This window comes from Peromyscus leucopus, chromosome 1 (genome assembly GCF_004664715.2).
Source record: "Peromyscus leucopus breed LL Stock chromosome 1, UCI_PerLeu_2.1, whole genome shotgun sequence".
NCBI lineage: Eukaryota > Metazoa > Chordata > Mammalia > Rodentia > Cricetidae > Peromyscus > Peromyscus leucopus.
In genome coordinates, this window is record NC_051063.1 from 105,548,971 (window position 1) to 105,569,535 (window position 20,565).

Genomic DNA, 20,565 nt, shown 5'->3' on the forward strand with positions numbered 1-20,565 from the left:
CTCAGTCACACAGCAGTGAGTGACCAGTCAACAAGGACTGGAGTGCTCCTAGAATGGGCCATCCCAGTCTATTCCCTTGTCCTTTTGCCAAAACCTTTCCTCTTCCGTTGGTGGCAACGCGGGAGGGGTGACCCTGCAGAAGCATCAAGGGGACCCATTGTCAATCCACAGGCCGCAGGCCACCATGGAAGGGACATTCTGCCCCACAGCTCAGGAACTGAAGTCTTAATTCCTGCCACAGCCCCCCGACTTGCTGAGGCTCTTTAGTAAACAATTTTCTTTTCCTGGGACCTAAGCTCTATGGGGACCTTACCAGACAGGGCCCTATCCTTTCAGTATTGACTTCAATTACACAGACCTCCAGGGACCTGTGAGGTCCAGCCCCTGGGGCCTGGCCTCCCGGGGCCTCATCTGGCATCAGGTCTCCTGAGCAGGAACAAGGAGATCCTCTGAGGGAATTCTAGAGATGGGCCAGTCCCAGGAAGGAGGAGGCTGTCTCCTGAGAGATGACCCAGCCAGGGCTCCTCTGAGGAGGGAGGCCGAGAAGGGGCTGGACAACAGAACCCTTTGTTCCCCTCTCAAAACAGCCACCCTGTCCCACCCCCATTCTCCACTCCCAAGCTAGGAATCAAGCCACCCACCCCCGGGGACAGGATCCATCCTGTACATGGCAGGGCAGTGCCCGGAATCTGCCAGGAGGACACTTGTTCTGTCCCAGGATATATATATAGTGATGAGATTCACCCTCAGCAGCCCCATGCCTCAGGAAGTGGGGACACTGTCTGCTAGGCAGCTTCCAGTCTGAGAGAGTACTACTTACTGCCTCTGCCTGGGACCTCCTGGTCTAAATGAGCTATGATCCCCTTCTCAGGACACCCAGACCAGTGTGAGAAGCAGTGCTTTGGTTCTGAGGGATCCCTAATGGAAGAGATGGAATTTACGTCAGCACTTAGGGGGGCCCCAGGGCTGAGAGCAGAGCGTGGAGGACAGAGTTCAATTTAGTCCAAAAAGCACTGCCAGGCATCTTCCAAGAACCAGATCTGAAGGCTGGTGGGCCTAACAGACAAGACACAGATTTAGCCAGAACCAAAAAGAGCTCACCAACGGGGAGGCAAGCCCCGCCCCCAGACTATGCTTGTTACTCGGTTCCTCCAGTGCCTCAGGCCAGAGCTGGCATCCCTCTTAGCCTTGCCCTCCCAGTCCCCCACCTGAGCTAGTGTCAATCAATACCTTGGCATGGGCTCTTCTTTCTGTCCAAGGCACCCTCCTACCACCTAGGCCTTCCTTCAGATCCAGCACCCAGCTCAGGGCCACCTGATCCAGGAAGCTCTTCCAGACCTCCACTGGAGTCAGAGGACCCTCCCTCCAGGAGCACGCCTGCCCTGGCCAGCTCACACACCACACTGCATTTTGTTCCACCCTACAAGACCCGAATTCCTCCGGGAAGCCCTCGCTGATCTAAGTGCTTTGTGACCAAGAGTTCTGGAAGGCACGTAGAAAAGCAGAGGCTCCTCCTTTCTCCTCTGCCTACTGTGTTCATGTGCAGCCTCACACTCCACCAAACCCCAGACTCCCATCCGCCACCTGGCTACACAGGAGAATCTTGCTGCACCCCCTCCTCTGGCCTCTGTCATCCTTTGCTGCTTCTGGGACTCCAGGGCCCAGCTGTCCTCAGCTGTCTGCTGATTCTCTCCACCACCCCCCCACACCCGGGCTCTGCAAGGCTCTGCTGTCCCTGCCATCTTGTCACGTTCTCCCTTCTCCCGACACCAAGGTCATCTATAGCCTCCAAGTGTCCACTCAGAAGACTGTCAAGTCCCCAGCTGCCCCCTGGCCCTAGCCTGAGGTCCAGAGGAACCTGTCAAAGCCTCCCTCGTCTTGCTCAGCCCACTCCTGGCTCCCCTGCCGCCCATGCGGACCTTAGCTAGACAGTCAGCATGTCACCCCAGCAAGCGGTAGAATGGATTGCCCAGTGGTGGTCAAGAGGCCACTCTGAATCTCCCTGTTGCTGTCTTCAACCAATACTGCCCGTGTGAAAGAACGGCCCTGATGGAGGCCAGCCCACAACTAAGGACCCCTGAGCCCATGCCAGCTAGAGGTTTCAGTCTCTCGGGCCAGGAGGTCCAGACTTGAAAGGAAACCAGCCATCAAAGGAGTCTGCAGCCCAGAGGCCAGCTGGGAATCAGGGACACTGGGCCAGGCTCACCGCCACGCCCAGCAGCAACCCAGGAACACTCCTGCCAAAGCCACAGGACTTCCCTATGTTCTAGCCAAGAAGGGTCACCCAGGGCTTAACCACCTCAAGAAAGACAGCCAAGGTTCACGGAGAGCTGGTGATTGCGAGTCCCATTACAGCTGCCCTCCCTCCCTGGGGCGGAGTAGGGGGACACACAGGGGGAGAGTTTATCAGCATCTGCAGCAAAGGAGATTCCACTCCATCCCTCCTGCTGCCTCAAGATGATCCCTCGGGTCACTTTTCGAGTTAATAGGACCAGCTGGGGGCAGTTGAAAGGCCAGCTGTGGATAGGACAAGTCCCTTTCCTTCTGAGTATACAGTAGCAGAGAGGACCTGATGGACACAGAGAGCTCCGTTCAGATGCTAGCTGGCTGAATGGTGGTAGACATGCTTCTTCTCTCCTAGTTTATTTCCATATCTTTAAAATGGGAACAGCAATTTCTAATTTAATAAACTGTGGCAGGAATACAGTGAGATTATGCACCTACTTCTTGTATATGTGCTGATGTGCATGTATGTAAAGGCCAGAAGTTCATATCTGCTATTTTCTTCATACACTCTCCACCCTGTGAGACAGTCTCTTGCTAAACCTGGGCACTAGGCTGGCTGGCCAGAGAGCTCCAGCAACATGCCTGTCTCCACAGCCCTTCCCCTCCTGACCCCCAAGCCCCAGTACTAGGGTTAGAGACGCCCAGCTTTTATGTGGGTTCTGGAGATCCAAACTCAGGGCCTCATGCTTAAGCAGCAGACCTTTCTGGAGCCATCTTTCCAGCCCCTAGGAACATAATTCTAACTCCAGACAGGCAGCAAAGATCCAATCAACCATCTAGTTTTCTAGGTCCACTTCCTTGTCTAAATGCTGTTGATCAGCCCCATCCTCCCTGCAGCCTTAGTTCTGAAGCTTCTTCCTAGAGTGTCTCTACCTCTAGGCCTGCTCCTCCCCCTGTCCAAGTCTAAGAGGAAGAAGATTCATGCCTGCCCCTCCATCACCCCACCCTCTCCTTTCAGCTGCCCCTGGTGTTGGGAGAAAAAATGCTGTCCCCGCAGCCTGACAGTCCCAGGCTGGGGATGACAGGCCAGTGTTCACCTCTTGAACCCACCCCTAGGCTGCAGGCCACCTTTCACATCTCCAGGCCTGGCAGGGTGCTCCGGTTTCCTTCTTCAACTTCCTCAGGCTTCTAGGTAAATCTCAGCCGCTCTGACTACCCGGGACAGCTTCAGGCCACATGCAGCTCAGAGCTCTGGCAGGGACTCCTCTTCCACCGGCCACAGTGCTGTGCCCTGTGTCACATGCCCCTGGGGATGGATCTCCTGGGGATTCACCTTTGAAAACTCCAGCCCCAGGGTACCAAGGAGCCACTTGTTTAATGACTGGACCTGTGCTCCTGGGACCGCTGTTGGGACTCCTCCATCTTGGAGCCAGCATGTTCCTGCCCTGTTACTCCTCTCTCTCTCTCTCTCTCTCTCTCTCTCTCTCTCTCTCTCTCTCTCTCTCTCTCTCTCTCTCTCTCGACCAGGGGGCTCCCAGAGGATGGTGACCGTTTTGATTAATGTTCATTATCACTTCCTCTGGATGGGGAAATTTGAGACAGATGGATAGACGTGAAGACTCCAGAGCCTGAGTGTTGGGTGTTTGCAATGTCCTTTCCGATTCACAAAGTAAAGTCTCACGGCTAATGGAACACAATGGTCAACGTCTCTGTGATTTTGCCCTTCTTATCCAGATAGGTCTAGAAAGGGAGTGTCAGAATTTGAAGTTCTAGAGGATGGGGAGGGGGTGCAGGAAGGACAGGCGGGGACAGGTGGAGTTTATCTAGTCAGACCATATTTCCAGGCCTAGGCAGCTCCTGCTCCTGTATCCAGTGACCTCGGTAAGCTCATGGGAACTGTGAAAACCAAAGTTCTGAGTGCTCCAATTTACAGATGGGAATACTAGGCTCGCCCTTGAGTTAGAAGCAGAGCAGAGGGAGTCAAGGGCAAAGCTCTGGCCTCAGACAGGTTCTCCAACAGGTGTCCGGCAGCCCACATGTCCTCATCCTGTGACAACTCATGCTATCAGGGAGGCATGTGACAATTCTCCCCTAGTTACAGAGAGGCCCAGCAGGGCTGAGTCACCCTGGTCACCAGCAGCACAGCAGAACAAAGGAGAAGGGATGGCCGATGACTGCCTGCCATGCCCTGCCAGAGCAAAGCCTGACCTCACAGGTCGGGAGGGTTTGCATGGGGAGATGGATGTGGCTGAAGAGAGTCTCACATCCTTCCTCCAAGGACGGAGGCCTGGGTCACGGTGTTGGGCAGCCAGCTGCTAGGGGCCGGGCCTCAAGGTGAATGTAAAGGCTTCATGACCCTCTGCAGTCTCCCAAGGCCGTGCCTCTGTACAGTGCGGGGACCCTGCTAGTCCTCACACCTGGGGTCCACACAGTGCCTAGTGGCCCAAGGAGAGCCACAGACACAGTGGGTTCTGGCCCCTGCCCCCTCCTGACCTTTAAGCACGCCAAGAGACTTTTCTCATCCTTTGGTTCCTCTTTGGGGAAACCAGAAAAGGAAAATTAACCTCCTGGAGGAGCCTCTGTAGAGCGGCTGGTGGGAAGCAGTTTCTAAACATGAGGTGTCTGAGTTACCTCAGTGCCTCAGTTTCTACCCCTGGGTCGCCTTTCACACATGGCTAAGAGTGTCAACTAGCAGTGATCGAACAATCCATTTGTTTAAGGGTCCCAGCATGTGACAACGGAGATGTGTCTTCTCTGATCATCTCGGATCCCCTATGCTATTTTCAGTATACAACAGGGGCTTAATAAATACTGGAAGAAAGGAGGTAAAGGCAGAGAGAAGGACACAAAGGTGAGTGATAAGGAAAGCAATGAAAACCAGCAGGTGCAGGAAGGCTAGAGGAGAGCCAGGCAGGACCGCAGCGAGACTTTCAGGGGCCAGGAAGGTGAAATGGTAGAAACCTGTCCAGGGTTGGTTCGGGTCATAAGGCTGACCCCAAGAGCTTCCCTGCCGCACCCCTAGCCCTCCTACTTCCATCCTGAGGGCCTCACCTCTCCTTTCAAGGGAGGCTCTCCAACACAGTTCCCCCACTTCCCTCTGCTCATAGCTCCCAGCTGTGCGTTTTGGAGGTCAGAGGGGAAGGAAGCCATGTGAAAGGGACCTGCCTTTCCAGGCCCCAGACAGACCTCCACTCTGTGACCTGTGTTTCCAGTCCTGCCATGGGGAGTCAGGAGTGACTGTATCCAACCTCCCCCACCCCACCCCCGGGGGGGGGATGGGTGTCAGGCCCCGCAGGCATTTTCTGACGTGCAGTGTGGTTAACGCTGGTGTGTCTCTAAGACATGTGGCTACATCATGTCATGTCGGTGTCGCGTCAGAGAGGGTTGGCAGACTGCGTGCACCAGCCAGAGCGCGCTTTGCAGCATCCAAGTGACAGGATATGTGTGTTGGTGTATGCCCACATGTGTGCAGCAACATGAGGGTGTGTTAGAGCTGATGCGTGTTCTAGTGGGACCTGTGTGTGCTAACAGGACTGTCAGCAAGAATGTGTTGACAGACGAGTGTGTGTGCGCGCGCGAGGAGAGAGACCGTGTGTGACGTCGTCGTGTCACAAATGCGAAGTGTGGCAGTGCTGTCAGTGTGTGCCAGCAGGAGGGTGCTCCTGTGTTCATGAGCATGTGTGTAGTGTGTCAGGCCGCCCCGGAGCGTCCTCGAATCTGCCGGCCAGTGCAGGGTGTGTGAGAGCTCGTCTCAGCCAGGAGCCTGAGCCAGAGGGGGTGGCCCACCCTGGCTGCCTCGGTCCTTACACATGGTCCTGGCTAGCGACCACACAAGAGACTTGGGCGGAGAACAGAGTGCCAGATCCCGGGTGACGCTGATTGGACCCTCCGCCCGTGCCCTCGCCCAGGTCGTCCCCACGCGCGCGCGAGGCAGGGCGGCCACTCGCACTCACCGTGTCCCTTTGTCGCCCATGGTCCGCGGCGGCCGCAGGGAGGTCCGCGGCGTCAGCGCCCAGGCTGGAAAATCCCCGGCCGCCAGGAGGAGCGCGGGCCAGCCCGCTCCCGGCTACCCCGCTCCGCCTCCTCTGCTGTCGCCGCCGCCGCCGCCCCCGCCCGGGTCCCCGCCCGTCGCTCGAGCAGCACAGCGCCCCGGCCGCCGCCAGGGGCGTGGAGCGTGCGGGTGTGAGCGCGCGTGTGTGGCTCCGTGCGCGGCTCTGCGTGTGCGCGCCCAGAGAGTAAAGGCTGGGCGGCCGACCGCGGCTGGTCCACGCGAGCGCGTGCACGCGAGCGCGTGCCAGTGCGAGTCAGTGTGCACGGCTGCGCGCGCCCGCGGCTGTCGGGAAAGTGTCTGTGTGTATGTCTGTGTGTGTGTGTGTGTATGCAGAGGTGTGCACGTCTTTGTGCAGTTGTGCGTGTGTGCGCACAGCCGTGGGTGCGAGCGCGTCTCCCGCGCACGCCAGGGGCTGGCCTTTGTGTCCGCGGGTAGATGAAAGCGGAAAATCCGCAGACTCCGAGGCCCAGCCACAGCGGCGCCCCGGCGTGAGGACAGCGAGAGATTCCAGAAGCCTAGCCAGGCCTTCGCCCTTGCTCCACCCTCCCCGCCCCCGCCCTTCTGGAGAGATACCACCCAACAGCACAACGGGGACAGGAAGAAGGGGTGGGGGCGGGCAGCGGACTGCAACTCTGGAGAGCTGATGAGAGTGGAAAGGGTACGGGAGGGGCAGGCCGAAAGAGGAAGCGGTGAGAACTGGAGATAAGGAAGGGACCGAGAGCCGACCCGTGGGTGGCCGGTAGCATCATCGTTGATAGCACCCAGGCCTAGGTTGGTTGCCTGCAATGGTGACTATCTCAGAGCCCATTTCATGCGTATTGGCTGGGTCCTAAAGCCAGCAGGGGACCTGTCCACAGGTTGAAGGGACTCACTTGTTCTTGTGGGCCGGCACCTGAATACAGTTGTGTCCAGCAGAGCCTACTGTCTGCATCTTCCTTGGTATCCTTGGAAATCTTGACTTTCCTCAAGTTTCTACTACTGTAGAAGCTGCAGGTGAGGGGTGAGAGGGTGGAACCCAAACGCTAAGGAGGAGTAGGGAAGGGTTCTGGGTTTTAATCCATTTTCTCCGAGCAAGGATCTTGAGAGGTACCTTCATGCTTTGCAGACAGTGGGAGAATGTGAGGTCTTTCTCACCCCCTCACTGCTGGGGTTTGACTAATTGGCCCTGATAGGTCCCTAATATCAGAGTATTAATGATAGGAAAGGAAGCTATCATTTACTCGGATGCAATTGCGGTTCTGGAAACATCTCCTGTAATTACGTGCAGAAGCAGTTACCTATACTGTTTACACAGAGTGTGCTGTTTATAGAGTTGGTAATAATATCCTAGGATAATGACTATAATTATGTCCAGATTGGGGAGGGGTGGGTAGAGGCTAATGGGCAGGCAGGGTGGTCCACGTCTGGGCAATGATAAGAGCTCGGAGAAAATGGATTAAGGTCTGGAACTTTTACCTGCCTTTTCTTCGCCCCTGGGATCTTCCCTTGCCCCAACCAGGGCAGAACAGAAAACCACCTGTTCCTTCTACAGGAGTGGGGGGTCTTGAAAGGAACAGAATCGAGTCTTCTGTTGATAGCAGGAAGCTCACTTTGGGACCCCAAAAGGCCCTTAACCAATGGAGAGGCCTGGTCTTGTACTCTCCACATAGACTTCCTCCAAGCCTGAGGCTCTCAATACAGTGCCCAGTAATAATTCTCAAAGCATTCAGGCAAATCCGTCATCCTACTCAATAAGTATCTGTGGTTATGTTACTATAACAAGCAATGTTTTAGATTACTTCCCAGTAAAACAAGCAGTTCAGAAAGATGCACCAGATGTTCCAGGTAGCCCCCACCCCCACGGAGTGCTTCTTGGACTGGCTTTGGAAAGCGAGGCTCTAAACACTGAGGGACACTGAAGAGATTGGTAGATGGTGGAGTCAGCATGCAAGATGTCAAGTGCATGCATCCCTTCTACAAATCCCACGAAGGGATGGGGGGGGGTGCCTGGTGCTACTTGGTGCTTGCATGTCTGTGAGCTAGATCCTCTGTTGCCTTTTCCAGAATGAATGAGCCAACTGGTGCTTAGAGAAACTAAGTAGCTAGCCCAAATCCACAGCCTGCTCTTGACCTTGGCCCCAAGCTCCCTTTCTCCAGTGTTCCTCCAAGGGACGCTAACACAGAGCAGGGCCAGAATTCGGCTTACTGTTTATTCAATGACTGTTTATTGTGCCAGTTGCGGTTCTGGGGAATTTACAGGTCAGCAGCAAATAGGACAGAGCTTTCAGTCCAGGGAGGGCTCTAGAATGGGGGTGGGGGGTAAAGAGGACACTTTCTGCCAGGCCTAAGGAAAGCACTTAGTATTCACTCAAAGCCAGGCAGTGGTGGCACACGCCTTTAATCCCAGCACTCAGGAGGCAGAGGCAGGTGGATCTCTGTGAGTTCGAGGCCAGCCTGGTCTACAAAGTGAGTTCCAGGAAAGGTGCAAAGCTACACAGAGAAACCCTGTCTCGAAAAAACAAACAAACAAAAGTATTCACTCGATAATCAAAATTCATAAAACTGCAAAAGTGGTCATGAGACCTCCCTGTCAACAATCTAGTTTTAGTGATAAGTGTTATGAAAGAAACAAAACATAGCGGTTGAGACTAAAGTTCTTAGATAAGGTCACCTCTGGTGACCTTTGAGCAGAAACCTTCACCAAGAAGCCAGTGACATGGAGGGCTGCCTCTGAAGGACCAGCAAGGAACCAGGAGGGTGTGTCCGGGTTTGATAAACAAGAAGAGTGGGTGCAGGTAAGACAGGCAGCAGCCAGATCACACAGGTCTCCTAATTAGGGGTGAGGTGCACAGGAAGCCAATTTAAAGAGAGGGTTTAGGGTTTCACTGTGTCTAAATAACCTTTGGCCCATGGGCTACATGCAGCCAAGAATACCCATGAATGTTGCCCAACACAAAAGCACAAACTTCTTTAAACCATTATGAGATTTTTGTGTGATTAGACGGTGCATTTCTGGTGTGTGAACTTGGTAGATGGCAATGTTGTGTCCTGATGTCGAGAGGTTGGACATACGGGGCATGCAGGTGACGACAGTCCAGCTTTACATTTCCCAAGGTTGTGCTGCACGGTGTTGGATGGGGCTGACGTGAGACAGGGCAAGAGCAGAGGCCTCATGCCCCCTTGGTACAGTATCCTGGTACTGCAGTGCTTTGGACTAGAGCTGTGGCCCAGGAAATACAGAGTAAAGGACTCATGCTGCACTTGGAGGCTGTACCATACTTTCCTGTTGCTGTGATAAAGCACCATGGCCGAGGCAGCTAAAGGGAGAGTTGACGTTGGCTCCAGTTAATGGTTCCAGAGGGATGGGAATCCATGAGGGCAGAGCAGAGGCGTGTGGCTGGAGCAGGACGCTGAGCTCACATCTTCTAACAGTTAGCATGACGCAAAAATCACACTAGTAAGCTGGGCCTGGGGCACCTGCTTTGATCCCAGCACTCAAGAGGAAGAGACAAGTGGATCTCTGTGAGTTCGAGGCCAGCCTGGTCTACGTAGTGAATTCCAGAAATGCCAAGGCTCTGTAGAGAGACCCTGTGTCAAAGGGGGAAAAGAAAGACACTGGGCGTGGTGTGACCTTTTGAAACCTCAAAGCCCATCCACAGTGCCTGCTTCCTCCCGCAGGGCCACACCTCCCAGACCTCCTCAAACAACGCCATCAGTTCGGGGCAAGGATTCGAATGCCAGAGCTTGTGGGGGACACTTCCCCTTCACTTCATAGGTAGAGCCAGCTGCACCTGCTCAGAGGCTCGTGTGCGCAGCGGACGGTTCAGGATGACTTGGAGGCTGAGGGCAGAGTCTGTTCAACACTCAGGCAGGCCCCTTCCTCAAACAAGAGAAGTCACGGTCCAGAGAACTGGAAGTTCCACCCTTCCTGTCTCAACCTATTTGATATGCATGCTCCACCAGAGAGATGTTCCTAAAAGGCAAACGGATTCCACTCCTGAGGCCCCCAGGAAACAGCCACCTCCAGCCATGCACCGCTCAGGCCTGTTATGTGTCTTCAGTTTCCCACCCATAATCATAACTTCTTTCCTTTTTAAACTTTTTTAGAGAGAGTCTATTGTAATCCAGCCTGGCCTTTCACTCACTGTGTAGCCAAAGATGACCTTGACCTTCTGATGCTCTTGTCTCTACTTCCTTGCTTTCGGGATGACAGGTAGGTGCCACTGCACCCAGTTTATGCATTCCTGGGGATCGAATCCAGGGCTTTGTATGCTAGGCACGTATTTTTCCAAGTGGGCTACATCCCTAGGTACTAATAATTTTTTTGTATTTAAAAAAAAAAAAAAAAGAGGGGTTGGGGATTTAGCTCAGTGGTAGAGCGCTTGCCTAGCAAGTGCAAGGCCCTGGGTTCGGTCCTCAGCCCTGAAATAAAAATTTAAAAAAAAAAAAAAAGAGCCCAGTGGAGAAATGGATCTGTGTAGCAGAAGTTTCTCTGGTCCCACCTGGCCCTGCAGTCCCGTAGCCATTTATAAAATAATCATTCAGCAGCTTATATTAATTATCAACTATATGGCCTATGGCAGGCTTCTTGCTAGCTAGCTCTTTCACCTTAAATTAACCCATTTCTATTTATCTATGTATACCACGTGTTCTGTGGCTTTACATGCACCCCATTACATGTTGCTCCTTGGACGGTGAGTTGGCGTCTCCCCTTACTCTCCTTTCTTCTTTCACTGTCTCTCCTGGATTTTCCTGCCTGGCTCCATCCTGCCCTGCCATAGGCCAATGCAGCTTTATTTGTCAACCAATCAGAGCAATGCATATTCACAGCGTACAAAAGACACCCCACAGCAGAGCTGTACTTAAGAGCATGTGCTGCCCTTGCCGAGGACCGGAGTGTGGTTCCCAGCACCTAGGTCAGGAAGCTCACAAATGCCGTTAACTCCGGCTCCAGAGAATCTAATGTCCTCTTTTGGCTTCAGCAGGGAACTGCACTGATATGCATACCCACACATAGACATGCATGCATAAGCATAATTTAAAATAAAAATAAATCTCTCTGTCTCTCTCTCTCTCTCTCTCTCTCTCTCTCTCTCTCTCTCTCTCGCTCTCTCTCTCGCTCTCGCTCTCTCTCGAGCTCTCTCTCGAGCTCTCTCTCGAGCTCTCGCTCTCACTCTTGTTCTCTCTCTCTCTTTAGTGAGCCAAGCTGACAAGATAACTTAGCAGGTGAGGGTGCTTGCTACCAAACCTGACTATCTGAATTCAGTCCCTGGGGGACCCACAGGGAGGAAGGAGAGAACTCCTACATGCTGTCCTCTGACCTCCACATGCACACTGTGGCATGTCTACATTGCCCCCTCCCCTCAAGCAATGTTTTTGAAAAAAAAATGCATAGGGGAAGCTATATGAAGTCAACCTGTGGTATCCAATGTGCATTCAGGCAAGTCCACCCGCACTCACAAGCGCCAGACACAGTAGTACACACCTGTAATCCCAGCACTTGAGAGGCCAAGGTAAGATTGTGTGAGGCCTTAGTGTGAGGCCAGCCTGAATAAACTAACTATGTAGGAGGTACCAGGCCAGCCAGGGCTACAGCATGAGACGCTGGGAGGAATGGAGGGGTGGGAATAATTCCTGCTTTCTAGAAGAGAAAGCAGGGTTCTTGAAGGAGGAAGTGCTGAGCCCAGGGGGGCACAGCAAATGAAAGGCGGACCTAGGACTCAGGCTCAAAGCTTACTCAGGCAGTTGGAAGGCAGAGTGAGGGACAGAGGAAGTAGGAGGTGTGGTCCCTGCATTTGCAGCTAACTGATGTTCCCTGGAGATGTTGGGAGTTAGAAACTTCTCTGACTTGCCCAACCAGAAATCTGAGTATCATCCTTGAAGTGTCCGTGCCTGCTACAGTTCATGTCAACCCAGTCTGGGACTTCTGACTCCTGTGTGCCTCACAGCAAAGCTAGAGAAGTGAGTAGGAAGCAGACCACATCATGCTAAGGTGTGTGTGTGTCTGTGTGTGTGTGTGTGTGGTGTGTGTGTGTGTGTGTGTCTGTGTGTGTGTGTGTGTGTGTGTTGTGTGTGTGTTGTGTGGTGTGTATGTGGTGTGTATGGTGTGTGTGTGGTATGTGTGTGTGATATGTGTGGGGTGTGTGTGTGTATGTGTGATGTGTGTGTGGTGTGTGTGTATGTATGTGGTGTGGTGGTGTGTGTGTGTGGTGGGTGGTGGTGGTGGCATGTGTGGTGTGTGTGTGTGTGTGTGTGTGTATAAGGAGTTTAATCTTCTTTCAGAGGCCAGTAAAGAGGCTATAAAGGCTTTACGCAGCATGGGGACATGCTCAGATGTGCTTTGAGATCATCCAGCTCTTATATGAAGAACAGATTAGACAGGGACAGAGGAAGTGGAGACCCAAGGAGAGCAAGGAGGAGGCGTGAGCAGTGCAGGGGAGGAATCAAGGATAAACTGCATTCCAGGGGGAGGGCACGCAGCAGCAGCAGCAGCAGCAGAGCCTGAGCGGAAAAAGGAGCCTGCCACCGGGAGGAATTCAGATAGACCCGGGGCCAATGCCTGGAACAGGAGATAGGGAGTGGAAAGGAAGCCCAGGACAGCAGGCTACCCTGAGGAAGCAGGCTCAGTCAGAGACTGGGCAATTCGTCAACATGCAGAGCTACTTCAGCTTATTTATGAACTCCAGTCCCCACTGAAAACAATGCTGGATTTTCCTGTTTAACATAAAATACTGGCATTGCTGAAGGTGATACAAACTCATGATAGGACACTACACAGATGTCTTCAAAGACAAATTAGTAAAAAGTAGTGTCTTTAAGATCAGTCAGTATCTATTACAGATAGGTAGATGGATAAACCCAGAATCTTTCTATCATTTTTCAGCTCATATGTGCGAGAAACTTACTAAATATTTGTTCCAATTTTGACAGTCTTAATATTAACAATAGCAGTTTTTTGTTTTGTTTTGGTTTTGTGGGTTTTGTTGTTGTTGTTGTTGTTGTTGTTTGAGGGGGGCGGGGTTGAGACAGGGTTTCTCTGTGTACCCTTGACTGTTCTGGAACTAGCTCTGTAGAACAGGCTGGCCTCAAACTCATAGAGATCTGCCTGCCTCTGTCTCCCAGGCTGCCCTTGAACTCCACACGTAGCTGAGAATGACCTTGACTTCTCCATCCTACTTCCTCCATCTCCCAAGTACTGGAGTTACACACATGTGCTATGAGATGTCTTTCTGTATGCAGTGAATATGTGTGGCTCCCATTTGATAATAAATAAAGCTGTTTTGGCCTATGGCAAGAAAGCTTACAGCCAGGTGGGAAATCCAAGCAGAGATATAGAGAGAAGAAGGGTAGAGTCTGGGGAGACCAGAGCCCACTGCCGAAGGAGCAACAAGATGCCAGCAGGCCGGTAACACCATGGTCATGTGGCAACATATAGATTAGTAGGAATGGGTTAATTTGAGATGAAAAAGCTAGCTAGCAAGAAGCTGAAACCATAGGCCATACAGTTTGTAATTAATATAAGCCTCTGTGTAATTATTTTATAAGCAGCTGCGGGACGTGGGTGGGAGAGACTCATTCCACCACAAGGCTGGGCGGGACACAGAGAAACTTCCTTCTACACACATGCACCGTCACAAGTGTCTTTTCTAAACTGTTCATTAAAAACAAATAATTAAAATTGAAATAGTCACTAAAAGAAAAACATTTTTAAAAATTCACAAGTTCAAGATGACCAGCCTATGATTTAATTACCTGTTAGAACAAAAGGAATGCTCTTCACAAATAGCTGACGAAGTCAGGCAGTGGTGGCACACACTTTTAATCCCTGCATTCAGGAGGCAGAGGCAGGCAGATCTCTGTGAGTTCAAGGACAACCTGGTTGACAGAGCTAGTCCAGGACAGGCTCCAAAGCTACAGAGAAACCCTGTCTTGAAAAACAAAACAAAAACAAAAACAACAACAACAACAAAAGGAAAAGACCCAAGCACATCATAGCCAAGCAGCTGCAAGCCAGAAAAAGAGAAAAACCTGAAAGCCACAAGAAGGCAAATAGCAAATAGAAAAAGAGAACAAGCCAGTTGGGTTTGACTTCTCAGAAGCCAAAGAGGCCAAGATAATAGAATACCACCATTACAGTACTCAAACCAAAACCCAAATAAATCCTGTGGGCCCACTTAAGTCAAGATGAGCCTGCAGAGGAATGAAAGCAGAGACCATTCCTCACCCTCAGACTAGCAGTGAGTAGAGTGTTCAAGGAAGTTCTTCAGGATGAAAAGGGATGACATTAGACAGAAGGCTAGAGCTTTGAGACTGGTGTAATTAGACATTTTTTGTCCCAACTGCCCAGTCCCAAATAACTGACTCAGAGACTTAATATTAATTATAAATGCTCGGCTGATAGCTCAAGCTTGTTACTAGTTAGCTCTTACACTTAAATGAACCCATATTTCTATTAATGCTTTGTCATGTGGTGGTACCTTTATCAGCATGGCATGTTTATCTCCTGCTCCCTCTGGGTCTGACTGGTGACTCTGCTCTCTACCCTTTTCCTTCCCATCATCCTTAGTTTGGTCTCCCTGCCTATACTTCCTGCCTGGCTACTGGCCAACCAGCATTTTATTAAATCAATTCAAGTGACAAATCCTTACAGTGTACAAGAGGATTATTCCACAGCAGACTGGAGAGGTGACTGCACAGTTAAGAACTTGTGCTGCTCCTGCAGAGGACCTGAATTCAGTTCCCAGCACCCACATGGTGGCTCATAACAATCTGTAACTCCAGTTCCAGGGGATATGATGCCTTCTTCTGCAGACACCAAGAGTGCACAATGTGCATGCCCAACCATCCAGGCAAAACACCCATACACATAAAATAAAACAAAACAAATCTTTAAAAAAATTAATGTAAAAAAAAAAATAGAAAGATGAGTGTGGCTCATGCCTTTGATTCCAGCATGCAGGAGACAGAAACAGGCAGATTTCCGTGAGTTTGAGGTCAGTCTGCTCTACATAGAGAGTTCCAGGACAGCCAGCAGGGCTACACAGACAGACTCTGTCTCAGAAAACAAAAATAAAAAAGGATAGAAGTTTAGAAGTAAGCAAAGATTTCTGGAAAGGATAATGTTTAAACAACCAAAAAACTTAAGTATTTTGTTTAATTTGTTTTATTACATTTTATTTATTTGGGGTGTGTATGACATATGCAGGCACACACAAAGTCCAAGGAGTCCCAGTAGGGTGATGGTGGCATATTCCTTTAATCCCAGTAATTGAGAGGCAGAGGACAGCCTGGTGTACAGAATAAGTTCCAGGACAGCCAAGGTTACACAGAGAAACCCTGTCTTAAAAAAAGTTTTTTTTTGTTTGTTTGTTTTGATTTGATTTGATTTTTACTCTTTGGGGGTCTGCCACTCAGCTCCCAAATAAATACAATGAGACTTATTCTTATTTATGAATGTCCGGCCCTAGCTTGCCTTCTTTCTAGCCATTTTCTAACTTAAATTATCCAATTTCTCTTTAACTATGTTTTGCCTCTGGGCTTTTTACCTTTCTTTATTCTATATATCTTTCTTTCCTTCTTACTCCATGGCTGACTGTGTGGGTGGGTGGCTGGCCCCTGGTGTCCTCCTCTCCTCCTTTTCTCTCAAGCCTAGATTTCTCATCCTATTTATTCTCTCTACCTGGCAGCCCCACCTATCCCTTTCCTACCTAGTCATTGGCCGTTCAGCTCTTTATTAGACCAATCAAGTGTTTTAGACAGGCAAAGTAACATAGCTCCACAGAATTAAACAAATGCAACATAAGAGAATACAGCACATCTTTGCATCATTAAACAAATATTCCACAGCATAAATGAACGTAACACATCTTAAACTAATATTCCACAACAGAGAAAAATAAGCCTGAGTCCCTGAGATGTGTTTTATTTGTTTTGCAGGCTGGGTAGACAGACCTGTCACATGCCAGGCAAGTGCTCCAACACTGCGCTACATCTCCATCCCAGCTGGCAAGGTAAGTGCCTTTACTAGCCAGACACAGTGACCCATCTTGTCAACCCCATACACTTGGAACTGTTACATGCCAAAATAACAACATTTTTGTGGGGATAAAAGTTTGTTTCTATTTTGGTTTGGTTTGAGTTGGGTTTCTTTTGGGGGGATTGTTTGTTTTTTCCGTTTAGTTTTGCTTTTGAGACAAGGTCTTATGTAGTCAAGGCTGGCCTTGAATTCCTGATCTCTTGAGCCATTTCCAAATGCTGGGATTATAGGCATCTGCACCATGCCTGACTAAGGGGTTTTCAAATATAGAATAGTAGCTGCAAGCGGGTAGTCGGTGGGATTACTATGTTGCAGTTCATACAACCTCTTCTGATTGTAATAAGAAGACACATTGTATGTAGTCCTTAAATACAAAACATTGAGACTGGAGTGGAGTTCAGTGTTAAGGGACTGCCTAGCATGTGTAAAGTCCTGTGTTTAATCCTTGAACTATAAAAAGTAAAAAACAAAACAAAATAAAAATACAAGAAGTTGGGGGTGGGCAAGATGATTCATAGAGTAAGGGCACTTGCCAAGTCGGATGGCCTGAGTTCCACCCCCAGAACCCACAGGGTAGAAGATGAACACTGAGTCCTGAAAGTTGTCCTCTGGCCTCCATGTGTGCTGTGGTGTGCACAGATGCCCCCCCCACACACACAATGAATAAATAAATGCACTTTTGGCCTCCTGAACAACTGAGATCACAGCTGCACCTTACCACAGCTGGCACCACTGGATTTAAATTATCAGAATTTTTCTTATATCAAAGCCTGGAAAACTTAGTTATAAGCACACATGCAAATATAACTCAAACTCACGGCATTCTAAAAGCAAAGCTATGGTGTGGTGGCGTGGGTCTTTGATCTCAGGACTCAGAAGACAGAGGCAGGCAGGTCTCTATGAGTTTGAGGCTAGCTTGATCTATGTAGCTTGAAGTATATACACATTAGTGACATTTTGGCACAAGCTACAATGGCTAAAAGCAGAAAAAATTAAAGCTGCTTTTCTTTGGTTTTTTTGTTTGTTTGTTTGTTTGTTTGTGTTTTGAGACAGGATTTTACATAGCCCAGGTTGGCCTTGAACTCACTACTCCCGATATTATGACTAGAAACTTTCAGATGACATTATCCTGCATCCACAAAACCAGAGAGAATTGCTAATAAAAAAGATCAATCCGGTAACATAAGGTTTCAGAGAAATGAAAAATAGGAGGGCTCAAACAAAAAAAAGCGTGATTTTTAAACATTTAGAGGCAATTGCCAGAAAGCAAAACTTAGGATGAGGCGTGTTAGCAGGATTCAGGAACCAAACGGAACAAATTCTCAACAGCCAGCAGTGGAACAATTTGAGCAATAAAATGAATAATGTCTTGGGCTAGAACCCAAAGTCTAAAATAAATAAACATGAACCCACAGTGATCTAAATGAGTAAATAAACACATAGAGGAAGTCAACACTGTAATCCCAGCACTTGGGTGACTAGAGGTGGAAGGTCAGGAGTTCAAGGCTTTCCTCCGCCACATTTCAAGTTCAATACCAACCTGGGCTGATGGTGCACTGTTTCAAAACCCTAAAAAAAAAAAAAAAAAAAAAAAAAAAAAAAAAAAAAAAAAAAAAAAAAAAAACCAAGGTGAAGAGACTTGACAGTGACTTCTGTAATCAAGTGGTGCCTCCTGTCACCAGATGAGTTGGGCCCTTCTCCTAACCAAGGGGAGATCACAAGAAAAATTCCAAACTTTTGTAGGGACAGTCTACAAAATGCCTGATGGGTGTCAGGAGAGATGGCTCAGTAGTTAAGAGCACTGTCTACTCTCCCAGAGGTCTAGAGTTCAGTTCCCAGCATCCATGCTGGCCAAGTTACAAGCACCTCCTAGAACTCCACGGCTCCTCACATCAGTCCTTTTTTTTTGTTTTCAGACAGGGTCTCTGTTTTGCGCCTCTGAGCTCACTTGGAGCCCAGTGCTCAACTCACAGAGATCCCTGCTCGCTCCGGTGCGGGAGGCGCCCCAACCCCCTCCAGTGCCCTCTTTTGGCCTCTTTGGGCACCTGTGCTCAATCACATGCACCTGCCCCTCACACAAATACATATGCATTAGGGGGGAAAAAAAAGCCTGGAGAGATGGCTCAGCAGTTAAGAGTACTGGCTACTGTAGTGGGTGGGTGGTTGTGCCATGCCCTGAAGCTCCGCCCCTAATGAAGCAGCAGGTAGCTGCTAGGTACCTGCCCTTTGGGCGTGGTCACCAGGGACCCTTAACACATGGGATGCTCTCTCTTCTCTTCGCTACCTCATGGTCTTGAATGTTGGTTCGGATCAAGGCACAGCTCTCCTGAGAACCACGTTGGCCCGTGCCCCACCCTCCAGGATTCCACGACCAACTCCTTTATTCTGGTTGTGAGTTAACCCCCGAATAAATTCCTTTGACCATCAAGTAGACTCTGTGGATTTATCCATTAGGGCTACTCTTCCAGAATTCCCAGCACCCACGCGGCAGCTCACAACGTCTGTAACTCCAGTTCTAGAGGATTCCACACCCTCACACAGACATACATGCAGGCAAAACACAATTGTACATAAAATAAATAAATAAATCACTTTAAAAAAAATAAAGCGGGCTGGTGGCGGTGGCGGTGGTGGTGGTGGTGGCGGCGGCGGCGGGGGCGCACGCCTTTAATCCCAGCACTCAGGAGGCAGAGGCAGGGACAGGCATACTTTGTGAATTTGAGGCCAGCCTGATCTACAAAGTGAGTTCCAGGACAGTCAGGGCTACACAGAGAAATCATGTCTCAAAAAAACCGGAAAAAAAAAAAAAAAAGAAAAGAAAGAAAGAAAAATAAAAACTCGATTAGTGCTTTACAAAACTGTCAGATATTTCTTTCACTTAACTTTAAATTTTAAATTCCTTATTTATTTTTTTGTTTGCTTGTTTATTTGTATTTTGAAACAGGGTTTCTCTGTGTAGCCCTGGCTGTCCTGGAACTCTCTCTGCAGACCAGGCTGGCCTCGAACTCGCAGAGATCTGCCTGCCTCTGCCTCCTAAGTGCTAGGTGGGATTAAAGGCATGCAACAGCACTGCCTAGCAATAAATTTTTAAAAAGAAGAAGCTGGGCAGTGGCTCTCTCTCTCTCTCTCTCTCTCTCTCTCTCTCTCTCTCTCTCTCTCTCTCTCTCTTCCAGGCTAGCCTTGAACTCAGAGAAATCCTCCTGCCTCTGACTCTCAAATACTGGGATTGAAGGTGTACCTTTCTATTTAGCTCCACTTAGACTCTAGTTGCAAAAGTTACCTTGAGTTTGTAGTCCAGGAAAGCAAAGGCAAAGGGCAGGAGAGACGGCTCGTCAGATCAAGGTGCTTGTCCCTAAGCCTGACGATCCTAGACACTATAGGTCGCGAGAGAACTGACTTCTCCAAGTTTCCTCCAACCCTCACACATGGACCATTGCATGAGTGTGCATGCCCAAACATACATACCAAAGCAAACAAACACATTAATAATAATCATTATTAAATAAAATAATAATTATTATTATTAATTATTATTACAGCAACAATAACATTAAAGAAATCAAAGGAGAGGAATCAGTGGACTGTTGCCTGGAAAGTATAGTTCTGGGAGAACCTGGAAACGTACTAGAAGAGCATATGCTCAGCCCCCCCACCCCTCTGAGTCAGAAACTGTGGAAGTGTGCCCAGCCACCTGCATGTGAGCAAGCTCTCTAGGCAAAGCGGTGCTAGTCAGGTCTGAGATCTGTGGGTAGGTGTGGATGGTGCTGGAGCTGGCACTGGTGCACCAATCAGACCCCCGCTGGGCCTAGTTCTCCAAGGCCTGCCACTGCCACTGGCCCTGTCTCCAGGTGTGACAAACTAGAATTTCTCAGGACCAGGCTGAAGCTTGTCTCCAGAAGAAAATACTTCCCTCTTAGTTCTGTCCTCCATCTCACCCTCCTCCCCTGTTACCATGTCCTCAGCTCCCCTCACTGTCGTCCCTTCCTATGGTTCCTATGTGGTTTGAGGGTGTTCCCCAAGAGTTCAAGATAGGGAAGTTGGTTGCCTAGTGTGGCCATGTTGGGAGATGATGAGGCCTACTGGGGGTGATTAGATCATCGTTCTCAAAAAAGTTGAAGAATTTCTTAAAGGACCTTAAATTACTTAGATTTCCGAAGAGTGAGTTGTTATGTGTAAAAGCCAGAGCCTGAGCCCCAAGTCACTCTGGCTTTCTGCTTTTCCAGGTGATCTCCCCCCACCCCCCGTATTCCTATCATTGTGAGGCCATTTGCCT

General features: G+C 49.8%; 1 protein-coding gene and 1 long non-coding RNA gene across 4 annotated transcripts in view; one reads left to right on the top strand and one right to left on the bottom strand.

Annotated features, from left to right (window-relative positions):
* Window positions 1-6,297, bottom strand: part of Arrb1 (arrestin beta 1) — a 72,527-nt gene extending 66,230 nt beyond the window's left edge. For both annotated transcript variants that reach the window (XM_028877510.2, XM_028877507.2), the window contains exon 1: window positions 6,180-6,297. In XM_028877510.2, the coding sequence (XP_028733343.1) occupies window positions 6,180-6,199 (20 nt within the window). In that variant the 5' untranslated portion in view covers window positions 6,200-6,297. The remainder of the gene's footprint in view (window positions 1-6,179) is intronic.
* A 3,769-nt stretch (window positions 6,298-10,066) lies between these two features.
* LOC119086290 lies at window positions 10,067-18,720 on the top strand. Of its 2 annotated transcripts, none has more exons than XR_005089544.1 (3): window positions 10,067-10,469; window positions 16,193-16,266; window positions 18,608-18,720. It is a non-coding gene; the product is annotated as an uncharacterized LOC119086290 (long non-coding RNA). The 2 variants fall into 2 exon arrangements; XR_005089543.1 differs by lacking the exon at window positions 10,067-10,469 and adding an exon at window positions 12,030-12,217.
* Window positions 18,721-20,565: the final 1,845 nt, after the last annotated feature.